The 17,143-nt window shown below is 40.4% G+C and overlaps 1 protein-coding gene across 2 annotated transcripts; it reads right to left on the bottom strand.

Annotated features, from left to right (window-relative positions):
- Positions 1–525: 525 nt before the first annotated feature.
- LOC148015478 (IAP-like protein 1) lies at positions 526–14,411 on the bottom strand. 2 transcript variants are annotated; one of them, XM_087664881.1, is made up of 7 exons: positions 14,163–14,411; positions 4,684–4,939; positions 4,432–4,555; positions 3,914–4,254; positions 1,932–3,759; positions 1,596–1,831; positions 526–949 (listed from the first exon to the last, which is right to left on the bottom strand). In XM_087664881.1, the coding sequence occupies exons 1-7, from the start codon at positions 14,234–14,236 to the stop codon at positions 884–886; spliced, it is 2,925 nt and encodes a 974-aa protein (XP_087521007.1). In that variant the 5' UTR covers positions 14,237–14,411; the 3' UTR covers positions 526–883. The 2 variants fall into 2 exon arrangements, with proteins under 2 accessions (XP_087521007.1, XP_087521006.1); XM_087664880.1 differs by having other exon boundaries at positions 1,596–1,834; positions 14,163–14,410.
- Between the last annotated feature and the right edge of the window lie 2,732 nt (positions 14,412–17,143).

The raw sequence follows: 17,143 nt of genomic DNA, 5'->3' as shown, positions 1-17,143 counted from the left end.
ACGAATGCATAGTTGATTTGTAAGCTACAAGCTATTAGTATACATAGACTAAGTCATTGTTCAAAGTGGTCCCTTCCTAGTGAATGCATTGGTTTTCATAAGGCCTTTTGATGGGTCCATCAAGATCTTGGCATGGATAGCGAAGTGTCTAGCTTGATGGGCTTATAGACTAGCCCATTACACTAGAAATCCTCCAATATGACATAATAAATTATGTCATATAACTCGACAGTCAAAACAGGACAGAAAAACCAAACGAAACAGCTTTACTGGGTAGAGTCATTCAACTACCAAAACAGTAAAATGAATATGATTGCTGTCATGCCAAAATCTAAGTCGAGAACGATGTTACTACCATGTTCTGGCATCATCAACAGGATTTGGGCTTGGTAAGACTGGATGAGTTCAAAGCTGGCTTCAATGGCCTTGATGATGCTTGATGAGCCTATTTCTGATGACATATCAACTTATATAGGATTTGAGACTCATCCCTACAGTTGATTGCCTCTCATTTCTATACTCAACTCAGAGCAACCAAATACTGAGCATTTCATTTACCACAATAGGAGCACATTTGCTCTTCTAGAGAAGCCTCGCACTTTGTGTACCAAGAGAGTTATATAAAGCCTTCAGCCAACATGCTTGCGAGTGGGGCTGATCGGCTAACTGTTTATTTTCAATTTTCGAGGCATAAGTTTCTTTGTAAAAAATGACAGCTCGCATTAGTCTTTAGGAACTCATGCTTGGCACATCCAGAACTCATTTACAAGAATGAAGATTCCAAAAGGTATTACTGTCTTACACCCTTAGATGTTGGAACAGATGAAAATGTTCTTTGAAAGTTGGTCAAACCATTCCCTGTGGGCTGACATCAGCAAATGTCTTACCCTAGAGTTTCCTTACTTGAAGGCTTAGGTGCATGAAGTCCATAAACAGCTAATCCATTGCCCTGTCACAAAGCAATCAAAAATGGTAAAGAGTATAGCCAAAAAACAATAAATAAAGCACTGGTTTTTACAGAAATTCTACGGAAGTCCACAACATCAGAGGGGAGATATTGATTGACTGTGAGGTGGTGGCAGGTGGTGGCCAGAAAGAAGGGGAAATTCTACATTAGTCCACAACACCACAAAGGGAAATATTAATTGACAGATGATGCAGGTGGTGGCTAGAAAGAGGGGAAACATTAATTGAATGTGGATGATGGCAGGTGGTGGCATGAGAACTTTTATCCAGAGATACAACAGTGACTTTTGCTAGTAGGTGCAGGCATGGAAAACGTAGGTCACAACTTCAGTTGATTAGCATAAAGTTACTGCAGGCCAAAGTTTGACACGATCGACCAACACAACATAGACCTATAACGGGCATGCATACAGCTCATAAGGAACTTCGTACTCCCACAAGTAAAAGATTAAACTACTAGCCAGTCTGGCATCTCCACGTATACAAGCATTATTTACACATAGCAACCTATTTCGACTCTGGTTATCTTTAATTCTCAAACTAGTTCACATCAAAACTCTGAAAGGTAAAGGTGTGTCTTTTAAATATCAACAGCCCATTGAATTCATATTTCAAAACAAATTCCAAACCTTGTGCATAGATGCTGCAGACTCTGATCCCATTGGAGCAGTGGAAGCACGATTTTGCATCAAATCCAAAGCATCAATCGTCAATTGCCAACCGCACAAAGCTGTCTTGCGACCAGTATCCCCAGCACCAGCTGCAGCAACATAACCATTGATCCACGGACAGAAATAATAGTGTGCATGTATAGGATCAAATTCTCCTCCTTGCTCCCTTGACCGTCTGTTTCCTCGTCGCTTCCCTGCTATTATAGGTTACACATCGGAGGTTGAAATTCGTAAGGTCCTAAAACTGCAAAGATTGGCAAAGAACCAGTAAGTGCAATTATGCAAGAAGTGTACCTCCATTTGCAGTGTCAGTAACAGAACCTCTGAATCCAGGATCCTTTCCGTTGGTGCTCACTTGCAAGACACCATTGTTAGTGTTGGTTGCATCCACTAGTTTGTCACCCCGGGGTTCTTGATTCCTCTTATGCTTACCTTCCGATGATTCTTCTTGTCCTGACTCTTCATGCTTAACTCCCGAATATACCTTTGCAGCAGAAAATGAAGGTGCAGTTTCATGACTGTCAACAGGATTATTATGCAGACTGGGTAGCTTCATATCCTCTGGCAAAGACTGCCCTGTCAAAGCTTGTCCAGGAACAGACTCACTGGTCTGTCTCTGCAAATCTGTCAATTCAGTGATAAGCTCTGCATCATTAGCTAAGCTTTCCATCTTATGGACTGACAGATCGGTGCCATGGATCTCCGCTTCATGGCTTGCGCCCATTTGAACACTTCCACCACTCATGCCTACACTCACACCATGGCCCATGCCTATACTGGCACCAAAACATGCTGCATCATTCTCAACAGCCGTATCAATGCCACCTTCATCACTGGTGCTAATGCCTGGATCTGAAGGCCCGTCGTTAACTAGTCCAGCATTACCCTGGTGGCAGGTGCTCTGCTGGGCTTGTTCTAAATCATTAAGTTCTTCATTGTCAACTCGTTCACTCCTCTCCCAGCTGAAGGCAGTGCCCTGCAAGTCACTATCTTGAGGAAAATTTTCAACACTTTCCATTGAATTCTCTTGTTTGCTGTTGCTAGTGTCTACTGCAATCACAGATGATGAGTAAATAGAATTTCGAGAAGGCTGAACGGGTAAAATTCTTTGCTTGTTTAATTCTTGCAGAATCTCCTCACGGCGGTTTCTTTTTAGTCTCTCTGTGTCATCTGCCTCATAGTCAATTTCAGCTGGGAGAAAGTTACTACAACCAGGATCTGTGATAGCCAAACCATAAGAAAGTTGATCTCCAGCTGAGCTGTCACCTCCACGTTTTCGCTTTGAAGTCTCTCCAGCATATGATCTCTTCCTACGAACTTCACCATCATCAGCCTCATCTCCCTCATAATCCAAAACGGTTCCTTCAATACTGTCAGTGCGATGCATTCTGCTTTGTGGTCTGTCAACGGTACTTCCACCTTCATCCATGCGTTGACCTTTGAATCCAGGCCCAAAAGATTCATATGAAGCCACTGGACCTCCCATTTCACTTCCTTCTGGCTGTCCTGTTAGCTGCAAGCTATCATTTGCAGGTTCCGTAAATGGAATATAAGCTGTGCCCTGCTGAGCCGGTGTAGCCCCACTTGCAGCTGTCAGATTCAGGTCTATTGCTCCACTGTAAGAAGACATCTTCTCATCACCCACTGCTGCAGCATCCCCTGCCTCTTCCCTGGGATCTCTTTCTTTGAGAGCTGCCTCTGTTGTGTGCAACCCATCAACACCACTTGCAGCACTGGTATTACGCATAACTGGTCCTGCATACTTCAGCCGTGGCTCAGGAAACTCTATCAAGCCAGATGGCATTAATGTTAAAGGCCGTGCAGCTGTGGTGAAGCTTTTGAGGCTCACAGTTGCACCACATAGGCTGCAATCTAGGACTGCAGAAAGAGGATCACAATTTGACTCTGATGCCATCATAAGATTTTGACCTGGACCATGCTTATCCAATCTAGTTGTCCGTGAAGGTAAAAACATGCTTGATTCTGGCAGTCTGTGAGAAATGCCCTCATGTGGACTAGCAGTTTTATCTTTTCTGGTTGAATGTGCTGAGTGCTCCTCACAGTCAAGGACATGAGGAAGAAATCTTGGTTCCCAGCCACACAAACTAATAAGTCTTTGTGCCTTGCCAAAAACCAAGACAGCCAAAACAGACTGATATCAGAAAATTGTAACCTCTATTCAAAACCAGCCATAACCATGCGAGCCTGATATAGCAACACAGTCAAGTCCCATAGAGTCTTGTCCATTAACTACCGCGACTAAATTAAGTACAGACCTGATAGAAAGGATCATTTGCAATGTCTAATGATCCTTGCCTTAGCACAGAACCATCTTCAATCTTTCTACTTCCCATTGAGGGTGGAGGCTTTGAAAGAAGGCGGTCGATTTCAGGACCCCTTGTGAGCTTCATTTGGTCAATGGCAGAGCCCGATATCACAGGAAGTGATGAAAATTGCAGCAATGCATCACAACGATCATCAAAACCCCCAATAAGAGCCGAAGCAGGTGATGGCAAGAACTGTGCAAGACTTTCAGCACAAGGATTGCCTTTCCAAGGGCAGGATGCTTTGTGAGCAGTATCTAGCTGTTCATTGTGTACCTCGCCAGGTGATTCACCTGCAAGTTTATAACAATACCAGTCTTGTGCATACCAATTAACAATCCCTATCTGATGGAACAATGCAGCTAAAGCACCAGTAATGTAAAACAACACCATAAATATTTTTTTTTGCAAACTGCCAGTGTAGCAGTTACAGGAAAAAAACAATAGCTAGCACTTTGTCAAGAAAGCACCTTGACTATGATTCAGTGAAGCTGTTCCAGGAAATCTCAGTTGCACACCACATGCCTCACATGCAATAAAATCATCCTCCACACTGACCCAGCCCCTCCTTGCACATGCAAGGGGTCCAGATACCTGCCAATTGAATTTTTAGTTAGTCATATAAAAAGGAATAATCTTTGAATTTCAGGATAAGAAGATACTTGAAAAGTCAAGTATAAAGAATAAGCTTCTGAGATAAAAATAAACAGAATGCTAACAACCTTGGGTGCTGCAAGCCAGCTTGAAGACTTGAAGGAGGACAAGCGTTTTAAAAGATCTCCTCTATCCCATGGCCTGCATAAAGATTGAGAAGACCCTGGCAGGGATCCTCCAGCTGTGTTTGTACTTGTCGCAGAGGGCCATGGAGGATGAGGACCAGACCTCGACAATGAACCTCCCTTTCGACCTTTCCCCGACCCACACCAATCCACACTGGTCATGTTTGCTGGAATAGCAGGAGATGAAGCCCCTGCAGAACTGCATTGCAACAAGACTGTGTCACAAGAGAAAATGTAGCAGGATGAGATCAGCCAAAGCTGGCAAAACAAATATGAACTTGCAAATATAGCTTACATCCAATAGAGAACTAGCGTACAGAGTACAGCATACCATCCAGCACACTCCAAATAGCAGAGTCCTTTTCCAGACTTTCATGTGGAGGTATAAATTGAAGCGCTAACAACTGAGAAATATAGTATGACAGCTAAACAGAGAAAAAAACCACACACATTTGGGCAACAGAAAAACACAACCTAAAGTACACCCTGGAATCAAGTGTGCAGACTAATCTAGCTTTGGCTAATCCATTTGTCCAAACACATGAAGACCATCAGTTGCAGTACCAGAGATGAACAGAGATAAGAGCAGCAACTTAATGTAGTCCCTTGATCTGTACCAGCATCCAGTTGACAAATCATCAACTGGACAGCACTCATCTTCGGTGGGCCAAGAAGCCAGGATATTCCAGCCTAAAATTTGTAAGGTTCTTGTTATGCTCAGTTTACTAGCATGTTACTGGAATCTCATCCTTGGCAATTCCACAATACCTACGATAAACAACGATACCTTCAAGAGTTTTGGCCTTCTTTTGCAAGCATAAGCTTTAGCATTTGCTGCATGTCTATCAGTAATGCAGCAGGAGTTGAGAATTCCTTGCAAAACATCATAGAACATCAATTTTGACGGAAGAGTCAAGAGCAGGCAGCTGCTCTTTTACAATAACGAACAAGCGCTCCTGCAAGACACTAGTCTTTTGAATCACACGATTTAGAAGAGATGAGGCAATCCAAAGGCAGAAAATTCCAGCTATCCATACCTTACAGCAGTATCATGATGTATACAACAGCAGAAGGCTGCCTCTTGTCCCTAACCATAAATTGGCCACTGCCTATCCACATTTATTCTGCTACGCCCTTTGAACTTAAAAGTGGTTCAACTGTCATTAAACTTGGTCTAGGCATTAAATGTTTATTTCTTCCTAACCCAAATGACACCCAAGTCATTTCTAAAGACCTATTCAACTTCCACAACCATGACAAAGCACCCACTAGAGTTGTCACGAGGACGTGAATTTTTAATGCTTATCTTTGGCATTATTAAGTTGGGTGCAGATGTGAACTGCAAGTTAATTAAGTCATGGTGATGCCTTCAGTAACCCAAGTGAATAGAGGGTAACATTGGTTAAAAGTTGCACAAAAGTTATGCCGGGTAAGTACTTGTGAGTACCTCCTGCCAATTTCAGGTCTGGGCCTTTAATTGGGCCATTAAATGTCAACTGATGACATTGTGGGACTACGCTAGTCCAAGGCCAATTAATTTTGGGACTATTAAATGTCCCATAGGGGGTAGCACATATATTGAGAATGGGCACTAGCCAATTCTTAGGCATGGTCAAATGTATAATTAATTAATGTTCCGAACTTGAATTCCAAAAATTAATTAATGAAAGCTAGAAATTACAATTAGAAGGCTGCCAAAAGTGGCAAAGAGGCTACCACTTTCAAAGCTACCCATGCAAGTTTAGAGAAGGTCATTTGGGGGCTGATTGAGGGTCATTCCATCATTCAAATTCTAAGCATGGAAGGAGCCACTGTTGGATGAGCTCCAAGAGGCAACGCTTGATCACACAATGCGATAGAACAAGGGAAGCAAGTTTCGTTCTTCGCCTCAATGAGAGGCGGCAATAAAAGAGGAGTGCTCGCCAATCGCATTGGAGTTAACACCCCCCCCCCAACAGTTGTTTGGCACGATTAGAATTGCCATTCAAGCTACCATTCGAAAGATACTCCTTTCAATCAATTCCTCTCATCCTCTAACGTTCCCTTAGCAATTTTCACCATATTCTAGCAATTGATGTAAAGCAATTGCCAATTGAAGAAATTGTTGCCAAAACCCTATTTTGCAACAGCCATTAGGATTTCCACAGCCACCTTCCAATCTATGCCCAATTACGGAAGACCCAAGTACTCAATGTAGCAACTGAAGGCATTAATTTGTAGTTGCTCTGAGGATAGCCCATTCCCAAATTATTGTGGCCCGCATGTGAGAGATTGAAGACCTAATGTTGGATGCATCACAATGCAAAAATTTGGATCAATATAATAGAAAGTTTTGAGACGCATTGCTGCCTATTACTTCTCATTGTATTGTTCCCCTCCAGAAGCAAATTGAAAAGTATTGAAATCCCGCATCTACACTACTACAATTATTGTTGTCAAATGCCTTCAAAGGCTACCTTGCTACAATTCAATTTTTAGGACCCAACAGAGTATGACACTCTCGCGCTCATACTCTTTGCCCTGGTCCTTAATATACGAGAGTTCAAGGGTCAATATTCTTCACTACATAGTGTGTTTGCTGCATGGGCATTATATTATTCAGATTCATTCATTCCAAATCATTCACTACATTCATTGTCTTTGAGTTACCCTAACCCTAACTATGTTCTATCAACATCCTTTTGCCAAAGTTCTTTATGTACCAAATTTGGGTTTTAACCTACTGTCTGTTTATGGTCTTATATAGCTAGGTACCCAAGAAGTTTTCACCTAGGATGTAGTGACTATGGAGGATGCTTCTACAGGAGCGCTTCTTTGGACAAGTACAAAGAAGGGTGGACTTTATATTCTCACAGCCCATGCCTCAAGGAATTGTTGAATATGGCAAGAGCATTCATAAGCCCAAATGGCATGACAAGAAACTCATAAAGCCAAAAGATGTCCCAAAAGTTGTCTTTGGTACATCTCCTAAACTTATAAATTTGGTACCCACTTTTCAAATCAATAGGGTTGAAAATGGTTGACCCTTGCAATCTATCCATGATATCATCGATCCTAGGAATCAAAAACCAATTCTTAATCATGATCTTGTTCAAAGCATGGCAATCAATGCACATACACCATGAGCCATCCTTCTTTTGGACCAAAAGCATTCATAAACAATAAGGAGACAAGCTAGGCTGAATCAATTCCTATCCATTGCTAATTAGATCTATCATGAATAGCTACAACTGATCTATAGGGCGATCTTATTTTGCACTAAATATTCTATTTTTGCCTTGCTCAAACTATCTTATGACTACAATAATCTATATTTTCAGTCTATCCTCTCTCTACTTCCTTGGGCAAGTCCTCAACTAGTAAGCAATTGTTGGTTTATAATCAACAAACCTACAATTTCAAGTTCTTATTCCTACGTAGACCTTAGCGACTATCTATTCAGCTACACAACTAGTTTTATGAGCTACATATTATGTTTCTGCTTCTATTGGCTACAAGTAGCATTTTCTTTCCTGTTTTCTCCCTCTATGCAGCAATCATTGTCCTTTGATCCATGGTTGAGGGAAACACTGAATTGGAAGAAGAAACAAAGACGTCAAATTTCAAGAAGGGGAAAACACAAACGCCATCGACGAGGGAATATACTTAGAAGCTAAAAGTTAGAGTACAAAGCTTTCTAATTTCCAAGTTTTAAAAAAGTTCTACAAAAGGCATGAGCTCAAAGGAGCTTTCTAATAAATACAAGGATTTTGGTGGCAGACTTGTGGCTGGCTATTAGTGACACTCGTTTTACTGAGGGACAATCTATGGATACAACAATTTACTTTGAATTCTTTCATATATGATGAATTCTCATCTATTGGCACATGGGGGTGAGAGAGAGAGAGGTATGACTCCATAAACAAATTGTCCCTACTGGCCAACAAACGATCAAATTATCGTGTGCTCCAATTCATGCTGGCCAAAAATGATCCGTTCATCATGTGCAATCCTGGAACTAATGCGTGCTTGTGGACCTCGTGCACAACACGTTCCTCTAGTGTCGCTAGAAGAAAGTTTAAATGGATAGAAACGACTCTAAGCTTTAGAACATTTTAAACAATTAAACATTATATATTTAGTGATTTAATCTCAATTGATTAAACATTTAACATTTAAACATTAAATATTAAACAAGGATTTAACATTATGATTTTTTTTAAAGATAAGTTAAAATATTACACATTTAATAACAAAACATTAAATGTTAAATTGTAAAAAGCATGCCCATTAATAATGCTATGTTTAAAAAATAAAGAATATACTATGTTTTAATAAAAACGTTCCGGGGTTGTTGAGAAATGAGGCAAATCAAAACACTTCCCCAAGCTTTAAAGAGGGTTCTTGTATATTCAATTGTCATGTTTCTATACACACCACACTATGTACCATTGATCCATTCTGTATGTGCTTTTTTTACTACTTGAACTCTTGCAACTATTGTGAGTCTATATTCTTGGTATACATCTATCCCTCAAGATCCCCTTCCCTCTATTTAATGTCAATGGAGGATGCAAATGTGTTGTAATAGACTACACAACACAAAAGAGAAGAGACTACAAAGAAAGAGACATGGAGAGAGAGAGAGAGAGAGAGAGAGAGTACGGCCAAAACACAACAAAACCAAATTAAAATTGAACACAATAATATAAGCCTAAAAGTATCATCTCCTCTTCTAAAGATGAAAAACCTGCAAACACAAATGTTGATGCAGCAAAAATCAGCCTAGAAGATGGTCACCTCAACAAAACATAGGTTTTTCGGGTAGGGAACAAATCATATAGTGACTCACAAGGGTTACCCAAGCTAGAAACAGTTCACAGCAGTCAAGGAAGATCAGCAATGACAAACAAAAGTGAGAGTAGACCTACAACAGTATAAAACAGCACCACACAACCTAACACAGATGTCTAATACCATGAAGTGGGTGCAACAATGGAAGCATGTAAATCTACTATAATAGACTATACAACACAAAAGAGAAGAGAGAGACTCCAAAGAAAAAAAAAAGCATTGCAAAGAGAACTCAAAAGAATGCTCAAGAAATAGAATCCATATACCAAGTCATGAGAGCGCCAGATACAACAATCTAGTAGAGTAGGCACTAGCAATGGCTCCCTCTATCCAATCAAACCAACAAATGTCCAAGTAAGCTAACAATGATGACCTAAGGAGGGAGCACAACCTATAAATAAGCAATAAACTAGAAAAAGGCAACCAGCTAAAAGCGGCCTAGAACATGTTGTTGGCCAGCCATAGTTATGCAAAACCGCCTAAAACAGCACTTAAGAAGGGGTGAAACACCAAAACAAGGTCAAATCTCTTAAAACGTATTTTCTTGGACCGCAACGTTTCATAATCCCAAAACGGCTCCACGTTGCATTTCAAGCCAAAACAGAAACGTTTCAGGACATAAAAAGTCTCATGCAATGTTTATGGTCAAAAATTAAAAGTTTGCGCCCATTTAGGAAACCTATTCTATTTTAGGCCACAAATGTGCCATTTTGAATGTTGGTCAAGTGAAATCCGATAAGGCATATCAATCACAACCCTTATGAGCATAAACTATAAAGGGATCCGCCCTTTCAATCATGACCTTTCATAAAAAGAAACATTGTGATTCTTCCACATGTGAATATTAAAAGCGGATAACTAGAATAAGGGTCATGGCCACAATTTGGTCCCAAACTACAGTCTACCAATCAAGACCAATACTTATGACCATCAATTATAACCAACAAAGAATCTAATCTCCTCCTCTCCCCCCACTCTCTCTCTCTCTCTCTCTCTCTCTCTCTCTCTCTCTCTCTCTCTCTCTCTTGCAGCTTCATTAACATCTTCCAACTTATAACTATAAATTTTTGTACTTTGATAAATTTAAGTTTTTAAAGTACAAGTCTTTAAACGTTATTAACTAGGATATTATGTAACCCTCATCTTCCCTTGATGATGCGACATTCCCATTCCTGTTTCACCCTCTTTGAAAATAGTTTTTTCAATTCTTGTCCTCGTTCCCGTTTTAAAGTTTCCCTTAACTATGTAGCTAGCATTAAAATGTATTGTTGACCATAAATTGGTTCCTATAATTAAAGCCCCAACAACTAATGTGCCCAACCTATAGCACATGTACAGACTCATGTATGAATTGATTGATCCGCTAACATGCAATGGGCTAACCAAGGCAGATCCCTTAGCAACTATGGTCTAGACATTAAATATTTCATTTCCCTTGGTCCAAATGACACCACAAAGTCGCTATTAAAGGCCCATTAATGTCTAAGACCAAGACCGTGACCAAGCACTCACAATTACCTCCCTAGCGTGACTTGTGACAACTTTTGCCAATGTCTCCTATTGCCCAATATGGATCTTAGACTTACACTTTACATGTACACCTAGCATGTGCGCAACTTAATTGTGCCAAAGCAAAGCAATAAAAATACACATCCCCAAGACATTGGGTGGGAGCATCTTTTACACCATTGCACATTAAATAAGGATCAAAGGTTTATGTACACACCTTACCCTATACATTGAGGCCTATTAGTTGTACTTTTATCTCACTTATCATTTAACTATTATTCCTTCACTTCATGGTTACTTGCAAAGAGCTCTTTCTTTCTCTCTCTCTCTCTCTCTCTCTCTCTCTCTCTCTCTCTCTCTCTCTCTCTCTCTCTCTCCCCATGGCCCATGGAGTTCCATCTACGTTGCACACAGATCTCCGCTTGCAAGCTCCTCCACCCAAAACATTCATGAATGTCACACTTTGGCAACTTCATTGCTTCTCATTTATGATGATTGATATGTCTCAGGCCAAAGAAGCTCACCTCCACTTTTATGAGGACACATGCCCAACCCAATGGCCATGCATGTACAGATGCCCAACACAAATACAATGTAGAACAAACTTGACATTTTTGGAATCTTCATCATACTCCAATGGGTGCCTCACACTCCTCGCTTTAGCATTTCTTGCCCAACACAAATACAATGTAGAACAAACTTAACTTTTTTGGAATGTTCATCATACTCCAATGGGTGCCTCACACTCCTCGCTTTAGCATTTCTTGAGACTATGATTTAGGTTCATCATTCTTGGCTCTTTCATTCTTTACTACCCTCACATTCTCTTGCAATGCTAAAGAGGCTTGCAAGCTCCTCCACCCAAAACATTCGTGAATGTCACACTTTGGCAACTTCATTGCTTCTCATTTATGATGATTGATATGTCTCATGCCAAAGAAGCTCACCTCCACTTTTATGAGGATATATGCTCAACCCAACGGCCGTGCATGTATAGATGCCCAACACAAATATGATGTAGAACAAACTTGACATTTTTGGAATGTTCATCATACTCCAATGGGCGCCTCATGCTCCCATTCTTTCCTTTAACATTTCTTGAGACTATGATTTAGGTTCGTCATTCTTGGCTCTTGCATTCTTTACTACCCTCACATTCTCTTGCAATGCTAAAGAGGCTTGCAAGCTCCTCCACCCAAAACATTCGTGAATGTCACACTTTGGCAACTTCATTGCTTCTCATTTATGATGATTGATATGTCTCATGCCAAAGAAGCTCACCTCCACTTTTATGAGGATATATGCCCAACCCAATGGCCATGCATGTACAGATGCCCAACACAAATATGATGTAAAACAAACTTGACATTTTTGGAATGTTCATCATACTCCAATGGGCGCCTCATGCTCCCATTCTTCGCTTTATCATTTCTTGAGACTATGATTTATGTTCATCATTCTTGGCTCTTTCATTCTTTACTACTCTCACATTCTCTTGCAATGCTAAAGAGCTTGACGAAAATAGAGGAAAACTTGAGTTACCAATTATTATCACAAAACTAGAATCCTTGACTCTTAGGCAGCGACTTGTGGAGTTCCTATTGTATTACAAATATGCAAATTTAACCAACCAAATGAGAAAGGTGCTTGTGATGGTTGCATGGTAAACACTCATGTTGGTTTTAGGTTGTTTGGCAGGTCGTGTCTAATCTAATGTTTATTCATGAGAAAAGATATGAAAACTTTGTATTCTTTGCTTTACATTGTTTGTAGCTACCTCTTTTCAGAACACCTTGCCATGCCACTTTTTGTTTCCATGAACCAACACAATAGATTGTTGTGCCCCTTGGAAAGAGCAATCGAAAGCATAATTGTGCAATTTGAGAAGGGCTACACAACTACCTTAAACATTGCAAATCCAAGAATGTCCATAGCTTGTCAAAGGTAACCACAAGAAAACTTTGAACACTAAGCACCAAATTGAAAGGTAATATCATTAATGTAGGCAACAACTTACAACCTTAGTGCTGGCTCTCTTTGAAGAGAAAGAAAGCAAAGGATCCTACTCTATGATGACATAAAAAACAAAGACATGTCCACATGATAGGCAGCTAAGTGTATCATGAGGAGATGTATTAGATACTTGCGTTTCTATTATTGTGCCTCTCTCTAGAAAATTGGGATTTGCCTTGGACTATGTCTAGTGAGAGATTGAATCCAAATATAGGCAATAAGCACACGCATGGTGCCTTGTTTGTGCTTTCATTCTCTGTTTAAAGTAAAATTCTAGTGCCACACATATTTGTCACCATTAAGAGGTTAGCTGATTGCATTGACTTCTCAAAACCTGATTGGACAAGAGTGGTTTATCCAGTTTTTCATGGGCTGGTTTGAACCCATGAAAAGCATATTCCAGTTGCACATCATGTGACCTGCTCTTGCAGTCAATGGCATATCTTCCTTGCCTTTAGCTTCATCATTCTTCCCTACCTATAAGTTCAAGCCCGTGTGCTTGTGTATACAGATTAGGCATAAGCATGTATTCCATGTGGCATGCATAGATACGTATATATAGAGAACACATTCCTAGGGTTATCAAATAGCTGGCCTGCATTTCAGTTCCAATTTCTGCTGACTCATGCGTACCCAGCTCTAGTGACAACACGCAATGGTCCGTGTCGTCAAGGAGCATGTAAACTCAAGCAAAAGGGAAAAAAAAAATTAGAAACAGAGTCATAAGCTGCAAAATAAATGCAGCCGATTGGCTTGCTTTCATTTGATTTGAATCCAGGCTATGTCAGTTAGCTGATTCCATGAATCCAAATCCGCGTATAGACCGTCAGCGCTGACACTTTTACTTGCCAAATCCATAAACACTGTGGAATTGATGAATGGCGGTAGGTTATTTCGCTTGCAAAGTCAAACAGCACGTATACGATGCATACACATGCAGGCTCGAACATGTACGAAGCCCTAGATACACAGACAAATCATCGGCTCCCGGATCAATCACAGGAGCTGTACAAACCAACTGAACAATGGAAACAGGAACGCTAAGCCAGGAAGGAAAAACGCCGAACCTGGCAGCTGGCGTGGGGGAAGAAGATCCATAGACGACACGATCGACGCCGCGCTTTTCCGCGTCTTCAGCCATGGAAAGAGGTTGGCGACGGAGCAGGACGAGAAATGTTAGGGTTCAGAGATGGCGGACTGTCAAGACCTAGGGGAGTACGCTTGCTCAGGTCGTCCCCCAACACGGACGGACAGACGGAGACACACACACACAGCGACACAGAGAGAGAGAGAGAGAGAGAGAGACTTTCTGGCGGACCTAAATTCCCCCGCTCCCTGCTCGCTTTCATGCTCCTTTCAAGTCCGCCATTGTTGTGTCACACTTTCCTTGAGAAGGGTTCACATGCTCAAGCACAAGTTCGTAAAAGTTCGCAGGTAACTTGAGAAAACAATTAATTTTAATGTCCTTTACACTATTTTTCCAACTAAAGAAAGAGGCCATTTTTGTATTGTATTATAGAGAGAGAGAGAGAGAGAGAAAACTCACCTACAGGTTGCAACGTTTTATCTTTGCTAGCTCCCGCCTTTGATTGAGAGAGAGAGAGAGAGAAAGAGGCCATTTTTCCAACTAACGAAAGAGGCCATTTTTGTATTGTATTATAGAGAGAGAGAGAGAGAGAGAGAGAGAGAGAGAGAGAGAGAGGAGGAGAGGAGGAGGAGGAGGAGGAGGAGGAGAGAGACCACATACGTTTCTCTGCCCCCAATCATGAGCAATCAATGAGCACCTTGCTTTGGTTCGGGAGCCAGGTTCAGGAGCTCTTTGGTGCTTTGACACCTCCCAAACTTGTAGCTCAAATAATAAAGTAGTATAGATACAATACAATGTATTATATACAATACAATATATAACTAGTGTTCCCTCACTTGCTGGGTGTGGAAGACTCAATGTCCAACTCAATAAATAGTTTTCTTATTGAATTTTATTTTAATTTTATGCTCATAATGTATCACATATGTGACATATTATTGCATCAATTAAATGAAAATATAATTTAAACTAAATATCTACTTTTTGCACTTGTAGTTAAGAGCAATCCAATAGCCATGCAATGATATAAAGACCTAATCCTACAAATATAGTGCATACATGTGTAAAACGTGGTGTACCTGGATTCCAAGCATGCTCCTAACCACCCATTCCTTAAGAGTAATGGACAATTCATTGAGGCGGGTCTTTAACGGGTTGCAATAGGACATCTAGCTTTTGGAACTAGTTGAGGTGGTTCCAAGCATTGAATAGTTGAGACAATTGCTTGGTTAGTAACCTTGTAAAGAGAATGAGGTTAATGCTCCAAGCACAACAATACCTAGAGTTGGAACAACATGTTGATATTGGATGTAAACCCATCCATGTGAATATCACGTAAATGCAATGTGAGTTCACCAAGTAACAAGTTGCTTTTCTCATCTTCGTCACCCCCATCCAAGCCTGATAAGAAAACTAAGGCATTCATGCCAATCATAAACAATTATTCTTCCAAAACTTAACATGAACCCTAATTTTAAGTGTAACAAATGAAATTTTATAGAGGAAGTCTTTAAGTATTTGGGATTCCTAATACGAGTTGATGTGAAAGAAAGCGGTTCCACCCTTTGGGCCACAATGAAAATAAGAAGTTGGAGCCCCAGCAATTGACTCCTTCATGTCAAACTAAAAGTAATAAAGGTGTTCCATCAATCGAGCTCTAGCATTTTATCTTCCCCTGATTAGCTAGAATTCAACTCAATCAAAGGTTTGAAACTCATTAGTTGGTGACTTCTTTTAGGGAAAGAGTGATAAGAATAGATACATGCTCCCATAGCACTGAAAAACCTTAGAAGTTCCAAAGGAAAAGGGTGGTCTACAACTATTATTGCTAGCAATCACAACTAATGCTACTAGGGCCAAGCTTCTTAGTAGATGCTACAAGGACTAATGCTACTCAGGCCAAGCTTCTTAGTAGACGCTAGACAACAAGCACCCCTTAGGCATGCATAATGAAGGAAATTTTAGTTCTTAAGAATGCTAATCTGTGTGGAAAATGGGGTTTATCAACTGAGGATCTTGTTTCTATTTAAGCTATCTTCAAAGTTAAGGACATTGGCTTCACGAATGTTCTTTTTGAGCTCTTGGAGAAGTATATTGGAGAAAGCTAGATGGAGTAGGGTGGATAGGAAACTATGTTTTCATGAGAATGTGTTTTGGTCATGGTGTCACTCACCTCCCTTAACTTTTGTTATGGGAAGGAGGGGGTTATTCCTACCTAAAATGGGCCTTGGTAATTTCAAAGACTAGCTCACTCTTGAGGTGAACTTCGAGGCATTCCAATAGGTCAAATAGGAAACAAATCTTCCCTTGTCTTACAAATCATTCTAGGATACTACTACTAAGAGATTAGCTTGCTTCTCGGGTATTAGCTCATGGCTCCAAACATAAGCAATCTAGATCTTGGTGGCACGAAGATCCTAGCAGCATTGAACATTAGTTTTACCTTTAATCTTCTAATGAAAGCTTATCATATGGCAATGTGAATGATAATCCATGGGGCATTAGTCTTTCAAAAGACGAATTCGAACAACTTGGTCACTATGGTTTCCCTTGGTGGATAAAGTATTCCTTTGAAAATTTATGGTGGGTGCAATATTCACATGCAAAAATTGAAGAAGAGAGGCATCATCATTGATCATAATTGTGCTTGTTGCATCCCCATTTCAATTCATTTGAGGTATGCATTGGCTTCCTACCTTTAACATTTATTCCAGATTGGTTGAGGAGCTTTCAAGGGCTTAGTTGAGCCTTGTTGAGTGCTTATTGAATTGAGAAGCATCCATTTTATCCATTTTGAGCGGATATAAAGCATAATGTAGAGGTCATGGATAGCTATGGCAACTTTTAATAGCACTTTCATATTTTGGCCTTAACCTCTGCATAGGATATCGGATTAAGGTGTTCTATAGATAGAAATGAAGAGCACAAGGAGAAATACATATCTAAGTACTCATAAAGTTG

This window comes from Lygodium microphyllum, chromosome 24, assembly GCF_053477565.2.
Source record: "Lygodium microphyllum isolate KBCC chromosome 24, Lygodium_microphyllum_v1.1.10, whole genome shotgun sequence".
Taxonomy (NCBI): domain Eukaryota; kingdom Viridiplantae; phylum Streptophyta; class Polypodiopsida; order Schizaeales; family Lygodiaceae; genus Lygodium; species Lygodium microphyllum.
The sequence above is the reverse complement of the archived record's forward strand: the minus strand, read 5'-3'. Positions and strand labels throughout refer to the sequence as shown.

Coding starts and splice junctions, on each gene's coding strand:
- LOC148015478 (XM_087664880.1), bottom strand. CDS start 14,236: ATGGCTGAAGACGCGGAAAAGCGCGGCGTCGATCGTGTCGTCTATGGA. Junction 4,940..14,162: donor TCCCCCACGCCAGCTGCCAG/GTTCGGCGTTTT, acceptor GTTGCAATGCAG/TTCTGCAGGGGCTTCATCTC. Junction 4,255..4,431: donor TTCACTGAATCATAGTCAAG/GTGCTTTCTTGA, acceptor ATAAACTTGCAG/GTGAATCACCTGGCGAGGTA.